Source organism: Rhodnius prolixus, unplaced genomic scaffold (genome assembly GCF_049639745.1).
Source record: "Rhodnius prolixus isolate KJV_2025 unplaced genomic scaffold, Rpr scaffold_5, whole genome shotgun sequence".
NCBI lineage: Eukaryota > Metazoa > Arthropoda > Insecta > Hemiptera > Reduviidae > Rhodnius > Rhodnius prolixus.
The window spans coordinates 44,698,390-44,723,214 of NW_027411624.1; the positions used below are offsets into that span (position 1 = coordinate 44,698,390).

At 36.5% G+C, this 24,825-nt stretch overlaps 1 protein-coding gene and 1 long non-coding RNA gene across 9 annotated transcripts in view; one reads left to right on the plus strand and one right to left on the minus strand.

The window, feature by feature from the left end:
* Positions 1-24,825, plus strand: part of for (cGMP-dependent protein kinase for) — a 334,414-nt gene that overhangs the window by 298,275 nt on the left and 11,314 nt on the right. For 7 of the 8 annotated variants that reach the window (XM_074136016.1, XM_074136017.1, XM_074136013.1 and 4 more), the window contains 6 exons: positions 13,293-13,406; positions 13,513-13,618; positions 18,408-18,471; positions 20,590-20,667; positions 21,612-21,706; positions 23,367-23,513. In XM_074136016.1, coding sequence (XP_073992117.1) covers positions 13,293-13,406; positions 13,513-13,618; positions 18,408-18,471; positions 20,590-20,667; positions 21,612-21,706; positions 23,367-23,513 — 604 coding nt within the window. Of the gene's footprint in view, positions 1-5,597; positions 5,622-13,292; positions 13,407-13,512; positions 13,619-18,407; positions 18,472-20,589; positions 20,668-21,611; positions 21,707-23,366; positions 23,514-24,825 lie in introns of those variants that run through there. The other variant, XM_074136021.1, reaches the window with a different exon arrangement.
* On the minus strand, positions 224-2,980 carry LOC141458270 (uncharacterized). Its single transcript, XR_012460860.1, has 3 exons — positions 2,768-2,980; positions 801-888; positions 224-703 (listed from the first exon to the last, which is right to left on the minus strand). It is a non-coding gene; the product is annotated as an uncharacterized lncRNA (long non-coding RNA).

A 24,825-nucleotide genomic window follows, 5' to 3' on the forward strand; every position in this document is an offset into this window, starting at 1 on the left:
CAAAAATTTTTAGAGATATCTACTACCTTTTTTCTCAAGTTAAGGGCACATCAAAACATGTATTTCCGGCGGAAACTTAATCACGAATATTTAATGTGATCGCTATAGTGGAAAACTCGCTGGACAGGAAGTGAGAGTTGAGTAAAAAAGGAAAACTCCATGAGAAAACCTCTTGAGATCAGAGAAAGTGGTTTTTGTATATTTGCGCATACATTTTATTAAATACAAGCAGAAAATTATTATATTATATAAAAAGGTTACATTTTATTCATAGCACGTTATATACTTTATAATAACTACATGTTCCTATATAACTACATCCTCATACAATATACTATATCTTGGTTTCTTATTTTCTCCTACCGTGTCCATGTTTGGAATACATAAAAACATAGAGAGAACTTCAACTGTGGGTAATCCTACAATTTAACTGGGTAGAAACTTGATGTGGTTACTCTTTTATGTTGGTTACCAAACAAGTTGGTAACCTCGACAGTAACCAACCACCTTGTCATACACACTTTTTGTGACCTTAGTTTGCCAGATCTTTGGGCTGGAAAATTGATTTTGGTCACAGATCAATTGATCTAGCGCGGAAACAGATTTCCTTCAGTTTTTCTTTTATCTAACAATTTTCATCTTCCATGCTTGAATTTTCCCTGAAGCGTTTTCCTAGCTCTTTGCACTTTATTATTCGTATAAACTGGAATTATCAATATGAAAATTTTTGTTATTTTATCATGTAATTAATCGAACTCGAATCCTTTATTTCAAAAATAAGAATAAACAATTAAGGTTACCTTTCCGTTAAATATGGAATAATAAAAGTTTTGCTTATTATGTATCCCAAGCCGAGCAAAAAAGCAAAAGCACAGTATGGCAGAACTACTGGAAATTGCAAATATTTTTGTTAGTTTTTCTAGTTTGGGAGCGGGAAAAAAAACTTTAAACTATTTTTGCGGGAAAATGGAGACAGTCGATCAGTTATTAAGCAGCAAACATTCGATGGGCACAATTGAACTATATCTAAAACTTCTCCAGTGTTATCGTGTGATGTGAAGAATGGTTTACAGCATCTCCAGAGAATAGATCCGAGTGATCCCGAGCTTTTACTAGTTCCATTGAAGGGAGGTTTGGTTATTTCCTGTCAGGCTGCAAGCTCTATGAGGGCGGCATACTGGGCACACGAGCTCTCAGGATTTGCAGCCATTTTTGGAATAATTAGGGATTTGTGTAGGGTGGTTGAAGTTGATCCTAATTGGATGCTCCAATTAATGAATTGATAAAATCGTCGACATTCATTCCTGTATGGAATAAAAGACAGAAATGATTGGGGGATATTTCGCTATCTCTCTCAGTGTAAAGTGCTGCTGTCTTTAGTAATTTTAGGGAATCTTTTAGTAATTTAAAGTTTTTTAAAAAAGCCTTTTAATTTATTTTATAAAAAGGGATTGCGTTCTTTAATTTACAAATAAACTTACAACCACATCCGCTGTTCTTAGAGCAGTTTGACGGAAGTTATTTTCATATCAGAAATTTATTCTTTTCTAAAGTATTTGGACAGCACTTTACACTGAGGCTGGAAACATTGTGGAGCGGCGAGCAAAGCGGCGATGATAGTTGCTTCAAATCAAAGAGACTGATGAACAACGAACAAAGAGTCGCACGCACATAGTGACGAGTTTAGTCGCGTTTCTCCCCTTTCGACGAGACATGATGGAGGAATTATTTCTATATGAAAATTCTTCCTTGAAAATTTGCTATTTATAGCAGCTTACTAGAGCAAGGAGTTGCAGTGTTCCTTGATATAAACAGGACTAGACATGAACATGGTGAAATCCATCATTAGTACCAACAACTTCTGGAGCATCCTGGCAAGTTTCATGCGTATTTTCGAATGTCTATTCCAACATTTGATTACATACTAGCCCAGTGTTGAAGGCATGTTAATCAAGAAAAGGACGAATTTCAGTGTTAACCCCCATTAATCCTGTCCCATTTCTTATCCAACACAAATCGGTTGTGATGTAGAAGATCCTTTTGGTCCCACAGGAGGTTTCTTTAAAAAAAAAAAACTACACCAATAAATGCAGCAATATCCCATTTTAACCTTGAAAATTGAGCGCTATGAGAGCGAAGAAATCAAACATGTCACAACACGTTGCTCTACTCTCTCTCTTGGTAGCGTTGCTTTATCTTCGCTTTGCTCCCCACTATGCGCGGTCCCATAGTTAACTTGTGTTTGTTTTCGCCGCTTTGCTCGCCGCTCCACTATGTTTCCAGCTTAGAAATTAGAAATTTATTTATTGCTTTTAAAATACAATTTTACAGCAAGAGTTCAGTTGGCCATACAGTAATAAAAAATAAAAATAAAATAAACAAATAAGAATTAATAATATGCGTTTCTTTTTCTTTTTTTAGATAAAACAAAGTTATTTATCCATCATAAATATACATAAATACATTTATTTAAACTAACTTTTTCCTTTTTTTTTTCGTAGTTTAACTTAAGAACAGAAATATTTCATAACATGGTTGATATTATAGATTAATAGATTACATATTAGATAGAGAACAGTTCGAAGTGTTTCCTATGTTTCCAGCTTAAGAGAATTAGCGAAATATCCCCCAGTCATTCCTGTCTTTTTGCATACAGGGATAAATTTCGATTAATTAATCGATTCTAATCGAAGTACAAGAATTATCGATTATTATTATTAACAAGAAAATTATAAAAAAAAAAAAAAATGAATTCTTTATGAATTACCTCTGAAGCAAGTTATAACTCCCCATACAAGTACCATGTTTTTCAAATTCTCTGAACTTATTCAAAAAAAAAAAAAAAAATCAAATCACCAGAAAAATTAAAGATGCCCCACCACACAGTTTAAAGTATCTCGTCAATCGTTCTTTAATAGTTCACCTCCAATTTACATAATTGTGATTCTTTATTATTTAAAAATAGAAAGATGGAATAACAGTAATTTCACCATATGATAAATAATTAAAAAAATATTTACATTTTTCTAATTATCTATTTCTTGTGAGGATCTTGAGAAGTGTTTTGAGTTCCTTGTTTGTTCCAAAAAAAGAAAAGAAAAGTGGTTCGTCGTCAAAGAAGAAGAAGAAGAAGTATAAAAGTCGATCTTGGTCATTTGTTTGTTGTACTTGTCAGTCGATAGATGGTCAGTTCGATTGTTAATAAATCGTTTATTTATTAAAATTATGCTCAGGCTTGGTAGGTGGGGAACCTAACCAAGTTCTCTTAAGTTTGCATAATTCTGAAGGGCACCCCCCGCCCAGAACCGCCTTTCAGCAATGCACAATCACTGTGCCAAAAAAGGGCACTTTGAGCAACATCTCCCTTCTTCTATCCAATCCAAAATCCAAGGCCTCCAGATCGGGGGAATCGAACCCACTAAACCAACAATACATCTTAGCATTGCGGGTCTAGCCTATAACCGCCTAACATACTTTATAGTAAATTTCTTTTATTAACCATTAAATAAAATCCAAGGCCTAGATACCGGGAATCGAACCCACTAAACCAACAATACATCTCAGCTTTGCGGGTCTACCCTATAACCGCCTAACATACTTTACTGTAAATTTCTTTTATTAACCATTAAATAAAATCCAAGGCCTCCAGACTGGGGGAATCGAACCCACTAAACCAACAATACATCTCAGCTTTGCGGGTCTACCCTATAACCGCCTAACATACTTTACTGTAAATTTCTCATATTAACCATTAAATAAAATCCTAGTGACTGGGGGAATCGAACCCACTAAACCAACAATACATCTTAGCATTGCGGGTCTAGCCTATAACCGCCTAACATACTTTACTGTAAATTTCTTTTATTAACCATTAAATAAAATCCAAGGCCTAGATACCGGGAATCGAACCCACTAAACCAACAATACATCTCAGCTTTGCGGGTCTAGCCTATAACCGCCTAACACACTTTAGTAAAAATTTCTTTTATTAACCATTAAATAAAATCCAAGGCCTAGAGACCGAGGAAATCGAACCCACTAAACCAACAATACATCTTAGCATCGCGGGTCTAGCCTATAACCGCCTAACATACTTTACTGTAAATTTCTCATATTAACTATTAAATAAAATCCTAGTGACTGGGGGAATCGAACCCACTAAACCAACAATACATCTTAGCATTGCGGGTCTAGCCTATAACCGCCTAACATACTTTACTATAAATTTCTATTATTAACCATTAAATAAAATCCACGGCCTAGAGACCGGGGATCGAACCCACTAAACCAACAATACATCTTAGCATCGCGGGTCTAGCCTATAACCGCCTAATATACTTTACTGTAAATTCCTCATCGTAACCATTAAATAAAATCCAAGGCCTAGAGACCGAGGGAATCGAACCCACTAAACCAACAATACATCTTAGCTTTGCGGGTCTAGCCTATAACCGCTCGGCTACCGTGGCGTCTACAATCGTTACTGATTGCCCTCGTGTACAGTCTCTCCCCTGGTCATGCTCACTTGGCACAAAATAAAAGCACGTATTGTGCAAAAAAATAAAAAAAAATAAAATACCATACACTCATTAACATGCTGTACATGAAAATTAGGTTAATGTTATGCACAGCAGTTTCGTTTGCCAAGCGTGTTAACATTTTATTACTTTCAAATAAATATTTTCTTGGTTTTGGTTCGTTTTCTTAATTCAATAAAAAGAAATCTAGATTTTTTTTATAATTTGTCGAAAAGGATATATTTTATTTTTATGAATACAATAAATGGATACAAGGACTTCTTGATCTTTTTTGTATGTACAGCCATTCGTAAGTAATACGAGCATACAAAATAGATGGTTATTTATTCAGTCCAGTTAGTCAATCTGTTGTTAACATTACTTTAGTTTTTTTAACATTTTCCATCTCTGTCTCTCTCTTTCTCTCTCTCTTCTTTCTGTTTTAGTTCAAAAAAATACAGTTCATTATTTATTTATGAACTTTTAAACATAAATGTTTTGAACAAAAAGTATAAAAACTTAAACGTTAACGAAAATTTGAGAAAGTAGAAAGTCGTGTGAGTATTTCTCCCTTGCTGTGGCCTTGAACATGTTCTTTCCGGTTCAAATATGATTTAAAAAAACGTCCGCAATACTTCCTGTTCCCTTTACATTCAGCGATCTCTTGTGGCCAAAAATGCTTTTTAATTTTTTGTTTTTGTTCTTAAGTGATGTCCAAGGTCAGTAATCAGGAAAAGAACTTAAAAAAAAAAATATTATTTTAATTATACACTAAAATGTTTACCTTTGTTATGTGATTATATCACCTTTGACAGTAACATAAGTTGTTGAACATATGTTCAAAATGGAACTAACTGCAGTAAAGTTTGTGTTACGGTTATAATTTCATATGAAGTGTACAAAACATAATGTTTAATTTAGTGAAACTAAAGAATGAGTTAGTTTGTAGAGAAAAAGAAAAGAAATATTTAAGTAGTGAAGTTTAAGTTTAATTATTAAGAAATAAAATGGCAGGTCGAGTCAAATTTTTAAAAAATTTTACGTTTCATATCTCTGAATTATTGTTGAAAACGATCATCTCCATTATCTCATCGTTGAAATGTGGTAAGTGAATCTATTGGAGAATATTGTGTTTGAATCCTCGACTCTTTTGATACGACATTAATTTACAGATATCTGAAGATGTACCTTAAAATTGTGTAAATCAACTAATTTTTGTTCAATTATTAATCGAAATCACCAACATTAGCAACAGTAAATCTTTAAACAGCCAGAGAAATAAGGGGTGATAAATTCCCCCCCCCCCCAGACTACACAAAAATAGGTTCAAGGAATTAAAACTGTCCCGGGTAGGACAGTTGTGTAAGGGTTGATCGTCAAAAAACTGCACGAAAAAGCTGTAACGTTAAAAAACACCCAACTTTGACAATTTCTTTCTCTTTTACTATAAAAGATAAAATTCCCAAATTTTCTTTATAATATAGGGCAAATCCTCCTTTATAACTGTATTTTTTTTTTTTTTTTTTTTTGCAACAATCCAGATCAAGTGGATTTTGTATATATGTGCAATGGAATGGAATGAAATGGAACAGTTGACGAGATGTCTGAGGAGTACAGAGGGTGAAACATAACTTCCGTCTCCAAGTCATTCAAGTTTTGGAGTCTTCTTTTTTCTCTTTTCTTTTGCAGGATGTTGTACGATTAATAACGATTCCATTTCCGGTATGGTCCAGTTTCTTTGACAATAACTCTGCGCACATTGATAGTTCTTCAAAAGTTAAATAAGGAATTTTCAACAATTGTCTGGTGAGTCTCCCTGCAGGTGATTTTTTCATGATTTGCCAGCTTGTGAGGGAAGTTCACCTGGCCGATGGCCTGCTGGATTGACTTGTTCGGAAAGCTCTCTGTCAGCGAACATAATAGCTTTCTACAAGGGTACTATAAGCATTGTTCCGTTGGATGAATTTTTGCCGCCGTAGGTAGGTTTTCTGTCTCAGTCATTTCGTTACACTAGCTGGCCAACAGACATTCACCTTTAAATAATCTACTTTGTCACACCTGACGAGGAACTTATGTCCTGCATATATCAGTTCATTGAAGTCCCCAAAATAATTCACTACGTTTAAATTCTTGAAATATACAGAAATCAATTCTACAGGAAGTAGTCGGCGTATTGTTAAGGCTAGTCTTCCTCTGACCCCCTTCCATAAAGAACTTCCGGTAAATTGTCAAAAACAAGACTATAATAGTGATGTCACATTTCCAGTTTGGCGGGAATTGGTTGCTGTAGCAGCTACTAAATGTTTTAGCTTCTTGAAATAATTGGCACTCTCGCAGGCTTATGGTTTTATTTTTATGAAAAAAAATGAATAAAAGATTGATTTTAGGGATCTCCAGGAGCTTTCAGGATAATGCCCTCCTCTTGAATCCCAGTTCAGTGTACACTTTCAAAGCACCGCTAAGAGACTCATCCCACCTCTCATTTTGGCACTTTATCTTTCCGAGCGGAAGCGCCGTCACAATGCAAATCAGGCGATAGCAATGCAGAACAAAACAAAAGGACCATTTCTATCCTTTCTGCAACAGTCACTAGTCACTGGGGATCCCTGTGGTTATGACAGATAAATAGATTAAGATGGCATGGACATCTGACGAAGTGTAGTTATTGGCCAGTTGAAGCTTGAAGAATGGGCTGTGCAGTTTTTAAGAAACAGGCAAAATCACCAGGGGTGGCAGGAGTTTCCATCAGAACATCGACACTGGTCCTCCAGAAGATCATTTTGGGCTGCGCCTACATGGGCATGTCCAGCGATTGCCTGAGGAACTTTACCATATCGGCCGATCTTAAGAAACAGCCATCTAGATTTCACTGCTTGCTCTATCGTAAAGTACTAGTCTCAACCTGCTTCGTAAAATTAAGGGAGAGTTCGGTCGTAAGAAGTCGATGATACTCTTTCGCCATGCCAGCCGAGACATCTTCTGCATGTTGTAAGCACCACACCTATAGAAAGTACACTTAACTGAAGACCCTAATATTTTTTTTATAATTTACAATAATAAGTTGTTTAATGAGTTTAATTACCATATGCATAAATTATTTAGAAAAACAAGTTTGTTCACTTTCATTTAATGGCCGCCGCTTGTTCTAGGAGCTTCTGTTAATGTTATGAAAGCAAGCGCTTCGCTGGAGAAGAAAGTATATTTGAACTTCATTATTTGCTTCTTTTTTCATACTTTAGATTAATTAGAAGTAAGTTTTTGATAGCAAGCATTGGATATCAGGTGGGATTATTTGGCTCTTTTTTAAATAAGTATTCATTTTTTTTTAAAGTTTACTCGATGATGTAATAAAAATGGAAACTGCCGGGGTAACCAGTGTGGTTAGCGTGGGTTTAGGTTCCGTTATGGGTGACTGTCTTCTGAAGCTTTTTCGAATGTAGGCGACCAAATATCTCTTCAAGAAGTTGTTGACTTGAATTTAAATTTCACTTTCTACTGGCCCCACTGTAAGGGGAAGTATTGTCAACAGAAAGGAAGTAGCTACCGGAAGCGATAGTTTTACGATCTCTTTAGGACAGACATTCTGATGGAAACTTCAAAAAAAAAAAAATTTCTTTTTCTATGAATCCACTTAGGTCGAATGAAAAAGTGTCTTCAAAGCCTTCTATATTTTTCATTCAAAAATCTTGTGTTGAAACTTACGTACGAGGGTCGTTTGAATAGTCCGTGCAAAGTCAGAGAGATAGCACTACTGGCGCGTATCGAGGTTATGTTTAGTTAGTAGCATCTCTTGGAAGAACACACACCAAGTTTCAGCCAGATCGGTCTATTTCTTTGTGTTTGGCATTCGTTTGAATCGAGGAAGTCGAGTGATTTTCAAAAAATGGACGAAAAAGAATTTCGTGTGTTGATTAAATACTACTTTATGAAAGGTAAAACGCCTCAGGAGACTAAAGAGAAGCTTGATAAACATTATGGTGACTCTGCACCTTCGATTAGAACACTTTATAAGTGGTTTCAAAATTTTCGGAGTGGCCATATGGGCACAAGTGACGCTGAACGTTCTGGACGCCCTGTTGAGGTTACTAATCCAGAAATCATTGATAAAATCCATGATATGGTGATGGATGACAGAAGAGTGAAGGTGCGTGAGATTGCTAGTGCTGTGGGCATCTCGAATGAACGGGTACATAATATTTTGCATCAACATTTGGACATGACAAAGCTATCCGCAAGATGGGTGCCGCGATTGCTCACGCTTGACCAAAAACGAAATCGTGTGAAGTGTTGCAAGGACGGTTTGCAGCTGTTCCAGAAGAATCCGCAGGACTTTAAGCGTCGTTTCGTCACTGTGGATGAAACATGGATACATCACTACACTCCTGAGACCAAAGAACAATCTAAACAATGGGTTACCAAGGGGAAATCTACGCCAAAAAAGGCGAATACCGTTCCTTTAGCCGGAAAGATTATGGCGACTGCCTCTTGGGATTCGCTAGGAATAATCCTCATGGACTATCTGGAAAAGGGTAAAACTATTACAGGTGCATATTATTCATCGTTATTGGACCGTTTGAAAACCGAGCTGCAAGAAAAACGCCGACGATTGGCCCACAAAAAAGTCCTTTTCCATCACGACAACGCACCAGCTCACACCTCAGCAGTTGTGGTCGCAAAATTAATGGAAATAGGGTTCCAACTCGTTTCACATCCCCCCTATTCTCCAGACTTGGCTCCCTCGGACTACTATTTGTTCCCCAATATGAAGAAATGGCTGGCGGGAAAAAGATTTTATTCAAACGAGGAGGTGATTGCAGAAACGAATGGCTATTTTTCAGACTTGGACAAATCCTATTATTCGGAAGGGATCAACAAACTAGAGCAGCGTTGGACGAAGTGTATAAGCCTAAAAGGAGACTATGTTGAAAAATAAAAAAGGTTTACCCCAAAAAATTAAGTAGTTTTTATTTTTGCACGGACTTTTCAAACGACCCTCGTACTTCGCTTCTGGAATTATTTCCGCAGTAGTCGCAGCAAACCACAGTGAAATACACTTCCGGTCAGGCGAATTTGGCTCTTATTTTGGATTTTTGGTGGCATATTTAATCATTATCAATATTTAATAGCTCCGTAACCGTAAAGGAAATTTAAAAAACCAATTTTATTCAGTAAAAGGCACAGAATGTATTTTAATTTGACAATTTTACGTATTATATTGAAATGAGTGCGTTTATTAATTACCCTTAAATGACGCTTTAGAGCAGGGGGTCCCCAAACTGCGGTCAGGGGACCGCATGCGGCCGCATGAGGACATTTATTCGGCCTCCGCCGCACTTCCGGAAGGGGCATCTCTTTCATTGGTGGTTAGTGAGAGAGGTGCCGCAAAGCGCTGCGTCGCTCATGTACAGTACTACTTCCGATGACGCGCGGGATGCACGCGTCATGGCTCCGAAAAATAACAGCCAGAAGTAGGGAAGAAAAGCAAAACACTATAACTAACCGGACATTGACCATCTCATTAGCCAAAAGCAGGTCTATAGTTCCCTCAGAAATACTGGGCAGTTCGGTGATTTAAATTTACTTGTTCTTTATTTGAAATATTCTATTTGTTCCCGTTTTGTTTTTTGTTTTTTAAACTTTAAAATAGTTTTTATAGTCCGGCCCTCCAACGGTCTGAGGGACAGTGAACTGGCCTCCTGTGTAAAAAGTTTGGGGACCTCTGCTTTAGAGGGTATCTTCATCCGCGTCTTTTGCCACGGAAGTGCCCTTACAAAGGATGTTCCTAAAAAAGTCTTAGATCTACATTTGTGCAAGGAGCATACGAAGGTAAGCAGAATCGTTATTAGGAGGTTGACTGTTTCCAAATATTTGTTAATGACGAGACGAAATATCAGAAAATTTTTTATTGGTGTAAAAAAAAACAAAAAAAAACACTTTACCGCATTCAAGGTATCTCAAAATGGAATTTCCGGTTATTATTAAAAATCGGAAGTCTACTCGACCGTAATACCACTTTCTTGGACTTAGTAAGAGTATGAGAAAACAAAAAAAACTCTGCTCTTGTGTTGGTGTCCTTTTATTTTTGAAGAAGAAGAAGAAGAACCCACCAAGTGCGCATGTGCAATAAAGCGGAAACATTAAGGTGACTAAAGACCGTGCGAACCGGAAGTGCTGCAAGCCTGTACAACACTCACTTCTGTTTGACATGAGCGAGAGAGAGAGAGAGCGCTAACCAAATTGGTGAACACCAACAGAAAGCTTTTCTCTCTCTATTCAAGCTTCTAAGACCAAGCTGAGACTTGCCAAGTTCACCAACAGCTGGCCGAATCAGAATTATTCCATTAACGTAATCACTGAACGAATCATTGAAATAACGTTCAGTTGTTCACCTTTCCCCCCCCCCCTAACAGAAATCGTGACCAACTATACTAACTTTATGTACGTATACATACTGTATATAGAAGAAAAGTTATGTGCACACTTTATTGCTTTTGAAAAACACAGTTATGTTGGTGGAACTGTAAATAAAAAATAAATAAATAAAAAAAAAAACTTTAAAAAAAATATCACAGTTGGCTACACTACTTCTATTGTTGTTAAGTTGGTAGATAACTATACCCGGAAGGGTTTGGAGTATCACGCGCATTACTTTAAAACGTTACGCACTGGATTGATTTAGATAGTGGATTTGTCAAAAGATCTCCTTGTGTCGTCTCTGAAATTGATTGCAAGATTGTTAATGATAATACTAAGTCACTGATTACATTATATTCCGTGGAAATCGACGAAACAGACCAACGAACGCGTTGATTGTGCATTGACTGAAGCTCGCCGATTTTAGCTGCAGTTGTAGTTATCTATTAATAATATTATTAGTTATTCCAACTCGTTCTTTGTCTTGAGAATTAAGAAAACTTTTGCCGAACAATTTTTTGATTCTGTTGAGAGAATATTTGTAAAACTGTCCGACGATTATGCAACTGTTGTTCTGTTAAACAACTTTAATTTCACTGTAATTTTAATTTCATTTTCCATAATAATTTGTTCCAGAAAGCGATTAACTATCCCACTAGACTCGACTAAGTAAAGTAAAGAGAAAAGTAAAGTAATTGCCTATTTTTTTAAGGCAGGCTTTACGTCTAACTACCAATTAGGTGTCGTGGACGGAGGCGACTAGCAAACATACTTTACTGTAAATTTCTTTTATTAACCATTAAATAAAATCCAAGGCCTACAGACCGGGGGAATCGAACCCACTAAACCAACAGTACATCTTAGCATTGCGGGTCTAGCCTATAACCGCCTAACATACTTTACTGTAAATTTCTCATATTAACCATTAAATAAATTCCAAGGGGAATCGAACCCACTAAACCAACAATACATCTTAGCATTGCGGGTCTAGCCTATAACCGCCTAACATACTTTACTGTAAATTTCTTTTATTAACCATTAAATAAATTCCAAGGGGAATCGAACCCACTAAACCAACAACCGCTCGGCTACCGTGGCGCCTCACTAGACTCGACTATTCCTACAAATAAAAAAAATCTTCCCTAATTCCAGTTCACTCCTTAATCCGAAATCTCTCCCCTCTAGATCCTCATCCTGTTCCATGATCCTTCCCTTCTCTGTACCCGGAAGTACATCAACCTGGAAAACTAGGCCATTTTCAAAGGAATTCACCTAACCCTGTTCCTGTTTACAAGAGAAAGTAGAAAATATCACCCAGTTTGTTTCAGCCAGTCATTATGGGAATGACTGGACTATAGTTGACTTGAAAACCTTTCCAGAGATGATGACTCATCCCCTCAACGACAGGAAGTTTCAATCTGCTTCAGCCCATTTAGGCCGTTCTAGCTTAATCATTCCCCGGGCAGACAATACGGCCAAATTATTGTTACACTCGCCAACTGTTCCAGCATCCTGCGTTTTGAAGGATCATTTTTTTTTTATTCTAATCTCCGTCTGTCAGTACATCTTCATTCTGTGGTAGAAATTACTTTGTTAATGTTTTTCTTTTCTTGCATCAAAGGGGAAAATGTTTGGGTTGTCTATTACCTTAATTAGAAGAAGAAATTTATTCGTTCAGAAGTTTGATTTTCTATTTTTACTGTAAAAACACAAGTTTCCTCGGAAAAGTTTTTTTTTCTAAGTTGTTTGTGTGTGTGATTTGGTCTGTTTGTTACTCTAAGTTAGAATGTTGTTCTAGAAAAGGCTTTTTAAGTTAGGGTTTTAGAGTAGGGGTTAAAGTTAAGCATTTCTTTAAAGAGATGCTTATTACTAAGTTCTAGCAACTGCTTAATGCTTATGAGTGACAATACATTTGTTGGCGAAATGCCACTGTTGGAAGACGTATCTTCCAGTAACGGTTTTTCTGTCATTTTCGAGCTCGTCGCCATTTATGGCTCAGATACTGGACAATATTTTTCTGCAAAATTGGAATTTTTTTTTAAAATTCTATGAGTTTAAGACGATCTTGAGAAGTAAGCGACAGTCATGTGAGTGCCACGCCAGAATTTTACAATTTTAGAAGCGGACGGAAACAGAATCTTGAAATATGTTTGAAATGTACAGTATCTTGCTTGATAATGATCTTTCCAGCGATATGACTAAAACGGGTCACTTCCAGGAAACGCAATGATTCACTTGCCTGCACTTCAGCCGCCGGCGATTTTGCTAAATTCTCCAGTATATCCCCCCACTTATATCCTTCCAGTAATGCAATACAATTCAGACAATCGCTCAACCATGTTTATCTTTGCATTGTTCCAGAGGGCCGGGTGGAAGTTTCCCGAGAGAATAAATACCTGAGCACCCTAGCTCCTGGCAAGGTGTTCGGAGAGTTGGCGATACTCTACAATTGTAAAAGGACTGCCACGATTAAAGGTAAGAGTATTTAAAAAAAACTATTGTACGTTATTTTTTATAAATTTTAACTTAACTCACGATTAGTTTGTTATTAATCTGGTTATTTTTGTGAATGTCATATCAGCTGCTACCGATTGTAAATTATGGGCCATAGAGAGACAATGTTTTCAAACGATTATGATGAGAACGGGTCTGATCAGGCAGGCAGAATATACGGATTTCCTGAAAAGGTAAGGATGCTATATTTTTACTTAAGAATGTTTGGCAGAATCAAATTGAAGGGCGCCACGGTAGCCGAGCGGTTAGAGGCTAGACCTGCAACGCTAAGATGTGTTGTTGGTTTAGAGGGTTCAATTCCCGGTCTCTAGACCTTGGATTTTATTTAATGGTTAATAATAGAAATTTGCAGTAAAGTATGTTTGCTAGTCGCCTCCGTCCACGGCACCTAATTGGTAGTTGGACGTAAAGCCCGTCTGAAAAAAATAGGCAATTACTTTACTTACTTAATTAAATTGAATATAGTAAATAACATTATGTACAATCTAGTTTTGAACTAACAGATCATGTTACTCTAATTACGGTTGAAATTTACCCCCATTTGAATTTAATTACCTGAATTTAAGTTTCCACTTTTTCCCAATGGGGGATGACTGGGAAACAGGTGCACCAAAGATACGTACTAGTACCAGGCGTTTCCCTACAGTATCCTATTCAGTACCAGATGGCGGACAATCCCCAGGATCTGGAGAGGGTTTCAAAGCTTATATCTTTGAATTTATCCGGCCGTAGCACGCATGCGTATTGTATCCTTTTGACAGGTTTCGTACTTTGATCCATCTTCAGAGGTAGAGTAATCAGAGATTTCGACGTCACTTCTGTTACCATCTCGTAAAGCTCTTGTTAACTGATCGAGGGAGGTATACTTGTTAATTGCACTCGATTTTCTTTGGATGAGCTCATCGCAGATCAGCATGGAATCTTTTTAACCTACCCCCCCCCCCCAGCAACTCTATGATGCTGACAAGATGCTAGGGCTGATCTTTCTTTCCTGCTCTCTTCTGAGTCTATAATCCCCCCCACCCCCACATTGTGGGGAAACCTCACCCAAAATGAAAAACTTGTACTTAACACTGACCTGTAGGATTGCTTCAGATTTCATCTGGTTTCTAGTTACCTTTGTCTATTCCTTGCTAGCCACAGAACTTTCTGAAAGAATCTTCCAGAACTCTGTTGACTACCTCCAAACGTATTGAGCCTACTGTTGAGGAGCGTCTCAAACAAAAAAATAATCAAAAACAAAAACGATATTTTGCCCAGTCCATTCTTCAGTATAATGCTGAAGAGATTAACAACCATCTGTTTGCCTTACACGGAATATTGCGATACTCTTTTAGAATTCAGCATCAAACTTAATGTTCCCAAATCAGACCTCAAGTTGCTGCAATTAGAAACTTCCCTACCTGTCGAACTAGGTTTCTACTAATTACGAAGTGAAATTCAATTCCTTGTTTTGAATTGCTCTTTTTTTTTAATTTAAAATACCCATTCATCAACTTTCATAATTTAAATGTCCACTTTATTTTTAACTTCCTGCTTTTTAAGTGTAAACAAAAAAAAATATTTCCGGCATTTTTTTAAGAAGTATAATAAAATATCTTGTATAGTTTTTTTTAAAAAAAGCACGAACTTGTTCTCAGTTCCACTTCTCCATGTCCATGATATCTCCAGTGGAAACGAAACCTGGAATTAAAAAGTGGATTCATTATCTTCACGTGTTCACCACGGGTTTGTGGTTACTTTCACCTGGATCTGATCAGATGTAAACATCTGATGCTGGAGAACACTCGCTCCTACTGTCTATTCTACCATTATTTAAGGGACACTAATTTACTAAATTCTCGTTCACAGTAAAAATGTCTGATTTGGGACATACTATTTAGGGTACGTTCCACTAAACGCTCACAACGAGAATCAAAAATATACCTTCAGCCATTCCACATGACGAACGCGGGCGAAAACGTCACTAATGACGTCATTAATTTTGCTCACGCGAAGCTCACAACTCCCGCCCACTTTAAGAGCTGGGTCGAAGTTCAAAAATTTGGCACAATTTTTAAAAGCAAAGATGGCGACCGAAAAAATTATATCATGGTAAATGAAAGTATTATCTCATGTAAATAATTGAATGTGTTTCTCGAAAGTCTAAAAAAAAAATAATAAAATGAAAAATTACTTATCCCTTTACATACTAAATCACTGAATAACGATCAATTACACTTTGATAGTTAATAAAACGTGGCCTAAGTTTTTGCTTTTCACTATTGCGATTTTGTAAAATTTCATTCCACTCTTCATCGGAACTAGATGAAGAACTTTCTAAAGCATTATTACGTTGCATTGATAAATATCCTGCTGTTGCCACAAAAGACATTTTAATTTTATTTAAACGTAAATTTTATAAATACTCCACTAAAATGTAATACTAATACGTATAAAAAATTGAATTATGTATTATGTACTTTTGATATAAGTCAACTTTACCAATAATTAATAAAGTTTATTATAACTGCTCATAAACGGGGTTAAAATTAAAAAAACAATCTCTTCAAGCTTCTGACTTATTTTCGAGTTCGGCATTTGTAATGTTTACATGAACGGTTAAAACGCCCCATAGTCCATTCCACTTGGGTTTTCGATTGTAACGTTCGCAAGCAAGTGGAACGCGGCAAAACCGCGGTCGTTGTGAACGCATCCTTAGTGTAGAATGTGTAGATGATTTAGTGGCTACGTTTTTTTTGGGGGGGGAACTAGGCCTTCTTCACTGGGATATAAACTGGGATATCTGGGACTCGCTTCATCCTTTTTTTTTTTAAAAAAAAAACAAAGCTGTTCCACGGGTAGCTTCAAACAAACATAAGAACTAGAGGTAGCTACCGCTACTTCTTCATATTGGGCTTGAAAATAAAACACGTATAACCATTCTAAAAGCGGTGATTGGATGCTGGTCAGGTTAGTGAGTGGCAGATATTTTTTTACAACCTAACGGGCTAATTGTGCAATTAAAACGGAACAGCTGATGTTTAAATAGCGGGAAGCTCTTAATTACATCATCAGCCGTTCTTCCAACGTCATCATCACTCTTCAACTATCTCAGCTTGAGTTTTTTTTTTTTTAATTTTGTTTTTTTTTATTATGAGGTTCTACGATTAAATCAAATTTTTTGAAACAATACCAGATATAAAACGAGATGAGAAGCTAATTCTAAAATTGAGCACAACTTTAACTGAATCTAGGACCATTAATCTTGAATGGAACTACAACTAGATTGACCTGGTTTCTTTACGGTTCAGCATCCTCTGGAAACATTTCTGAAGGGTTAATAGGGTATAGGGTGAAGATCTTGTCAGGAGGAGGACGAAATAAGCCCTTTTGGCGTTAGGAGCCCAGGAAAAAGGTAGTCCCAAGTGTTTACTGGGAATGATATTGACCCTTTTCAAAAAGAAAAAAGGGAACCTCCACCAACTAGCCGGGCCCTTAAGTTAAGGCTCCTGCTTTTTCTTTTTCAAACTGCTCGACTTTTCTACAAAATTTTCGCAGTCAAGCTCCGTGGACAATTTTGTCCAGAACTTCAGATCAGAAACTCCTCGTAATTTCCATCCTTAAGCGGTAGATGTTTTCTCTTTTGTTTCATCAAGACGGTTCAATTGTTTATCTAAGGATTTTAAAGAGAAGTTCCCCTAAAGCGAACGTTGGTTTCGAATCTTTTTTCAATCTGATATGGTCTAAAAAAAAGTCCATTCTACCCGAATAAACTGGCTACTTCTAAGTTAGATCACAGACAGTTGTTCCTTCAAGTTGTTGCAGAAGAGGAAAGTAGATTGAAAGCTTTATTACAGTGTAACTGCAATAATTAAATTGTCAGTTTGAAATTTGGATTTCTCCAGTTTCACCTGGAACAAAGAAAGTTTCCAGAATGATCATCACAAACATTATAAATCTTTGTTCTCTCTTTTATCATAAAAAGCAAAAATATAACTTAAGCTTTGAACATAATCACTTCGTCTAAATGTCGAGTTTTTTTGGGGAACTTATGGAATCTTATGTATTTTGGTTCAGATTTCTCTTTTCGTAACTTTTTATTTTGTTCAAAAAAAGTGTATCTTTATATATTATTGAGAAGCCGAAGGACAGGTAACCTTTTCAATGTCAATCAAAGGAATATATTTAGCTTTCTTATGAAATAATTTGCATATAGTGCTTTCCTCTTTTTATTAAATGCCATCAAATTGTTGGCACTAATTGACTCCAGGCTGTTGTGTTCACATTGCCAAAATTCGCCGGGAAATATTTAATAATATAGCTTCAATTGGATGATTATTATTACAATTAATAAAACTAGAACTATTTGATGCGACAATTAAGTAGAGTAAAGTGATTGCCTATTATTTCAGGCGGGCTTTACGTCCAACTACCGAATTAGGTGTCGTGGACGGAGGCGACTAGCAAACACATTTTACTGTAAATTTCTTTTATTAACCATTAAATAAAATCCAAGGCCTAGACCAGGGAATCGAACCCACTAAACCAACAATACATCTTAGCATTACGGGTCTAGCCTATAACCGCCTAACATACTTTACTGTAAAATTCTTTTATTAACCATTAAATAAAAAATCCAAGGCCTCTAGTCAAGGGAATCGAACCCACTAAACCAACAATACACCTTAGCATTTCGGGTCTAGTCTCTTAACCGCTCGGCTACCGTGGCGCCTGATGGGACAATTATATAATCATAATCTTAAAGAAAGTAAAGTAATAACTATTTTTTCTGGCGGACTTTACCTCCCACTACCGTGTAAAGCAAACAAACTTTAGTTATTATTGCTAATTAAAATTATTAATTTTATTTCTTAAATTGCTTTGTTGGTTCAGGCTGTTTGTAGAATGTGTCTTATTATTTTAATATTTGTATAATTTTTGTATTAATTTGTTAATTACATTTTAATTAATTTTTTACAGTGTTCCCATTTTCAAAAATCTTCCAGAAGAAACGCTTATAAAGATATCCGATGTGTTGGAGGAGGTAAGTTATGGTCGTCTTAACATTTTTACTTTAAATTATAAGAATTGAAATAAGGAATCTGGGATAGCTTCCTAATTTACCAAATCCAATGAATTTATTGTTCATTGGGCCCAGTTACACTCCCGGAAGCAGTCTTAAGGTCTGGCTGTAATATCGCTAAGTTCCAAATCACGTACGCTTCATCCCTCTGGACTAGGCGAAACAGAGACATTGACCAGACAGGATGCACTGTTTTCTCAACTTTCTGGTCACGATTCTGGCACCCAGAACTAACCATGCAGCGAGAGCAGGAATGGAGTACACGGTCTCTCCCACTACACAATTCAGGAGGAGCTCTCTTAGAGGGAGAAGAGGGGTTTTACTTCCAGAGAATGTGGTTGCTGGGAATTTCTAAAGTCCAAGCAGTTCTTTATCGTTCTACCCCTCAGATAATTCCTTGTTCCATTCATGCAGTTCTTTATTACAAAAATTTTAGCATATCCTACTGTAACGGACCATTCCTTTTTTTGTGTGTGTGTAAATTGGGAGAGAAGAAATTTCCTGCCTTCTGCCTTATTCACTTTTATAAATCTGCCTAAATGGAAGGAAGTCTATAATTAGCGGAACTTTGCAAATTAGTGGATTGTCTAAAGAGGCCTTCTCCAGAGTAACCACCACCTCGCTAGTAAAACTGAAAGTATAGAAAGACCTGCGCTTTAAAAGTCTTGTACTTGGTTTCTTTTAAAAATTGCAATTGCCTGTATGGCAAAGTAACCATTATTCCAGACAGTAATTGAATCTTATTGTGATTCTTCATCTCTCTCTCTCGCTCTCTCTGTCTTCACGACTACCTCCTGCATCAAGAATATTGGCTTTCCCAATCACAATGGAGACCGTGTTGCCAATTTACAGCCAAAGGGGGTTATTTCACATCGCCCAGCAGGATACTTGGTATCTTCTACTTGCGGAGGCCAGCATTCGATTTAATTCCATTCTATTGTTCATTATTAGATATCCTCCTCAGCCACAGCTGACTCCATTATTATATGCTAGATTAGCAACAAATATAATAAAAGGCCATTGTACTTGGATTAGTAGGCAGAGATATTGACCAGTCTATTATTTTACGACATTAGTAATTAGTAAAAGAACTATCAATAGACATGCTCTTAACTATAAACACTGGCGATGAGATACTGGCGATGACCAGCATAGCAGACGTCTGGTTTCCTGCCAATTTCTATAAATAAATCGCTGTAGACGTTCGAGATTCTTATTTAAAGAAAGCATTTTTACGTTTCATTGTTACTTAACATTGGTTGATGGTTCGATCAAACTGGGATTGATAGAATGGACTTGATTCTCCTGGCTATCAAAATAACAAGATTATTATTATTATTAATTTTTTGAAATATACAATATGTATTTAATACATAAAATAAGTAAATATGAGTGTGGTGTAGAGCAGAAGGAGAGAACTACCCAATGGTGGCACCCTCTACAGGAGGATGATGGTCTTGAGACCTAGTTCAATCATCATCATTATTATTTTGACGGGGCATTCTGCGCTGTTATTTAGCTCCGTTGTGACTCAATAAAAAATGGCTGAAATTGAGCTCCTACCAGTTAAATGCACCTGTTATTCCATTTTAGGCTTCATGTAATACTCAAGTCAAAAATCCTGTTCCTGCATGTTTAGATTTCAATTTTATTCAATAAAAATAGCTGAAATTGAGCTCCTATCAGTTAAATGCACCTGTTATTCCATTTTAGGCTTCAAGTAATACTCAAGTCAAAACTCCTGTTCCTGCATGTTTAGATTTCAATTTTATTCAATAAAAATAGCTGAAATTGAGCTCCTATCAGTTAACTGCACCCGTTATTCCATTTTAGGCTTCATGTTATACTCAATTCAAAAATCCTGTTCCTACATGTTTAGATTTCTATTTTATTACACTAGTTGAAATAAAAGAAACTTTACTTTCACTAAACTGTGTAATTCGATGGACATATTTTTTGTTTTTTGTTTTTTTTTATTACATTTCACAAACATTACTAGCATTTATTGCATAATACTTTTTTTTTTTATATACTTGCTTTATTACATTTCAGTGTTAAATGTAACCATTTCTTTTGCAGACTTATTACAATGAAGGAGATTACATAATCCGGCAGGGGGCCAGAGGAGACACCTTCTTCATAATTAGTAAAGGACAGGTGAGCTTATTTCATTAACTGTTAATGGATGTATAATGATTATGATGCGAACAGTTTCTTCGAAGAGTTTCGCTTGATCTAGCTGATCAGACAATCGCAGGCTTACTCCGATTGATTTTTCAGGGAGCCACATTATCTCTTGTGTTAAGTTAACTGCCTGAGAGTTTGATTATTAGCAAATAGGCAGCACTGAAAGGAATATCTTGGTAACAATGAAACCATGTCGCAAAATACTTTGGTATTTGGATGAAAGAAGATTTCATACACCATTTCAATGGGTACAGCGTAAAGAGGGTTATGCAGGTCTAGTAGGAGAAACGTCCCCTTGTTTACAAGGTCCAGAATAGTAAATTCCTTCTAGTTTCAAAAACCCAGAGCTATCAGTATCAGCCAGGTGGTAAAATATGGTTTCTTCTCCTCTAGTGTAGCACTAGAGCTATATCCACCCACTGTGAGCTACTTCATGGAGATGTTTTATGAGCCCAAACATATCCTATATAAAAAAAAAATCATAAGACCAGATTGAGTTGGCACAGACACTCAGCTTGACCCCCGGGATACAACCAAGTAACTGGAGGTTCCTGGAGGAATTCGCCTTGACTAGCTGGAGCTACAGGGATAGATTTCGTCGCTTACTATCCATAAATATCTACTTTTCAAACTAGAAAGATCCAAATGGCCTAGGTGAAAGATGCCCTGAACTTTGCCCACAGTGCCCTACAGAGAGATCTTCCAAACTTAGCAGATATCCCCAAGACTACAAGCCCAGCACTAAAAACTCTCTGGTGCTGCCTCTTCACTGTCACAAAATGAAGGCATTAAAAGTAGCCAATGGTACTCAGTACGTAGTACATCTTTTCATGAAGAAAATTCAGTTATTTTCCTTTTAATCACTTTAAATAATAATATTTTTAACAGAATTGTATTTTTTCGTTTCTGTCCAGGTAAAAGTTACAATCAGACAGCCGAACTGCTTGGAAGAGAAGTTCATCAGAACTCTAAGGAAAGGGGACTTCTTTGGAGAGAAAGCGCTTCAAGGGTACTTACTTCTATTGTGTGCCTTACTTAGTGTACTATCCCTGGCAGCTTTCTAAAGCATGGTTTGACAGCCTCTGGCTTCTTTAAACTTAAATAGCAAACTTATAACTGCAAAAATGATGTAATTGATCGTGTGCAATACGTATAAGGGTTTTGTAAACAAGAGTTCAATTTGGAACAGGGTATTCTGCACTACGACCTAGATCTACTCCGTCGGGTGTAGCAACCCCGAAACAACTCACCCAGATTCTCTGGAGTGTTCTTAAAGAAGTTAGAACCCGGCAATTAGTTTATACAACCACTTCCTGAGCCAACTCAGTTCTCCACTGCAATACTATTCTCTAGTTCAGTGATTCTCAACCTTTTTTTTGTCGCGGCGGCACCCTTTTAACAATTTCAAAATTTGGGGCGGTACACCAACAATAAGATAAGTTTAAAAATATTTTACTTATCCCATAATACACTGTGTAAAATAGTTTATGTTTATTTTCAATATAAAATAATGTACTACAAAAAACAACAGTATATGTTTATTAAGGGATTAATTACAAGTTAATAATAAGAATACTTTTAATTCTTTTAATGAGAAATTTGAGCTTGATGTTTTTTTGTGATAATTACAGTTTATACTCCTATTTGGTCGTATAAATGATAATGCTACTCTCATATCGTCTTCTACGTTTAATATATAATTTTTATTGTATGCATTTCTAAAATTTGGGCGGCACACTTCAATACTTTAGCGGCATCGCAAAAGTGCCGCGCGGCACAGTGGTTGAGAATCACTGCTCTAGATGTTCAAGAGAAGACTCGCAGGAGTGTAATCCACTTCAGATCCACTGATTTCTATCCAAACTCTCCGGGAAGCCACAGTTAGAGCGGCCACTTCTCAGAGTTCTGAGAATATCTCTTTCTGATTGAGGAAATCTCTAGGAAGTTCTTGGAGAAAGGGAAGCCAGAAGTTAGATGTAATTAATCCTCCTTTTAGTGTCCCACGCTGCTTCCATCCCTGCAACTCCATCTACCCCAGATTTTCTAAAAGATGGACTCCAAACTAGGATATTGGGCGTGTTCTCCTCTCTCACCTTGGTAATTACCCAGGCTCTTTAAGGAAGCCCCAAGAATCCATCTGGGCATGGGAATCGCATGATGCCTTAGATTGGGTAAGGGAACTGCTGCGCAGAGAGGGAAGCCGCTGTTAACATAGGGAAATCTTGCTCTCTGGAGCTATATCCTTCCTTGCTTTCACCTCAAGACATCTGAGTATGGCTATCTATGTCCAAATTCCTGTAGTATTGTTAACGCTGAATACAAAAGACTGCCTGCTTCTAGTGGGAACAGGATGCAAGACGAAGTCGAGAGTTCCAGGCCAAACTTTTTTAAAAAACCAAGTAGTGACTGACCATATTATTTATTAATACCGTAATAATAATAATAATTCAGTTAAATAATAATTGACCCCACTCTACTTTTACAAAAACAATTCGTTCCAGCGTCTCCATTTTAATGGAGAGACCAAATTCTGGAAAGTCGCTGAATTATTCTATTTGATTTAGGGATAAACGCTTTACGCACAAATTCAAATTCAGCTATTCAAGCCAAATTCAGCGCTTATTACTGCTACCCAAATGACAATAATACCTACTTATTTCTATTTCCAGCGATGATCTGCGCACTGCCAACATAGTTGCCGACGACCCAGAAGGTGTTTCCTGTCTTGTCATAGATCGAGAAACATTCAATCAGCTAATTTCCGGTTTGGACGAGATCCGCACTAGATATAAGGATGAAGCTATAGATAGAAAGAGGTATGTTTCATTAATTTTTCTTAAAAATATATTTATAATATATAATTTAGCAATTAATATGCTCTCACACTAAGTACAACTTTGCGCTTAATTTTGGTTTCCGTTTTTTACTAGTTAAAAGATTTATTTAAGCGTTCAAATATTTACACACTTCACTTTTTACAAGCTGTGCTTTATTACTTTTGATTTAACCAAGCTCTATTAAAGCTGCCTTATTGGATAACTTAAAAGGAAGCCATTTATAACTACCATTAGCTTTTGAGGGCTAGTTTATTGTGCTTTTTATAAAGCTTGCCTTCAACTTGAAATCTCAATTATTTTTCGACCTACATTTATAAGCTCCTTCGAATCATTTATTTCTGAATCTATCAAAAGATTTGTCAGTAATTTATTTACATCCAAAAGATGAATTCCTCAAATCCTTGTATGGAATTTATAGAATTTAATTTTAACATGCACAGGCTGCTTGTTTAGTAGGCTGAACTAATCTTATACGAGTATGAAGACACGGTAGAAATTGCACCATTCTGAAGTAGTTAAGTTACCGACTTTTGAAAGGTTAACAAATAGTTCAAAAACCCAAGTATAGAAAATGATTTTCAATTGGTGGAGGGAAAAACAAACAAAGATCTGAAGGAGATTTTCTTATACAGAATAATCAGTGGTTTTTCTTGAATTTAATGAAAATGTAGAGAATTAAACTTGTGCAGTGCCAGAAGACAGTGTGACTGGCAATTCACTGTTCATGGAATCGGTAGGATCGGCTAAGTGCAGTGAATGATCAGTTTCATCAGAGTATCAATCTAGTAATGGAAAGAAAGTTTCGTTGTAGTGGAAAAACTTGTAAATCTATAGACCATAGATAGAAAAGCACCAGGAAATTTTGTCTTAATGGAAAAACAAAAAAAATGTGAAAACTTATTTCACTTTGGAATTTTACTTAGAGAGGTTTTCTTGGATCCAAGAAACAGTTAGTACTTTGCCCAGTTTGGGAATTTTGATGACCAGAAGTCTTGTTCTTCAGTGGTCTGGGAAAGAGTGATTATTGTTCCAGAGTAAAGGATTAGAACAAAATGTTTTTAAGGAAGTTTTCTCTGATCGATGGAAACTTCGAGGGAAAAGAGAAGTTTTTAAGGAAATTAAGGGCTTTTCGATCAAGTCTATCAAAGTGAAGTCCATCAAGGACAACCCTTAAGTATCGAATTAAGCGCCTGTCTTAGAAATTTTGTTGGCACACTATGAATCTTTTTCTTCATCTGAGTTTAAAGCATTAAGGGCTTTATTAACCCCTACTAATCTGTGGCCTGGCAGA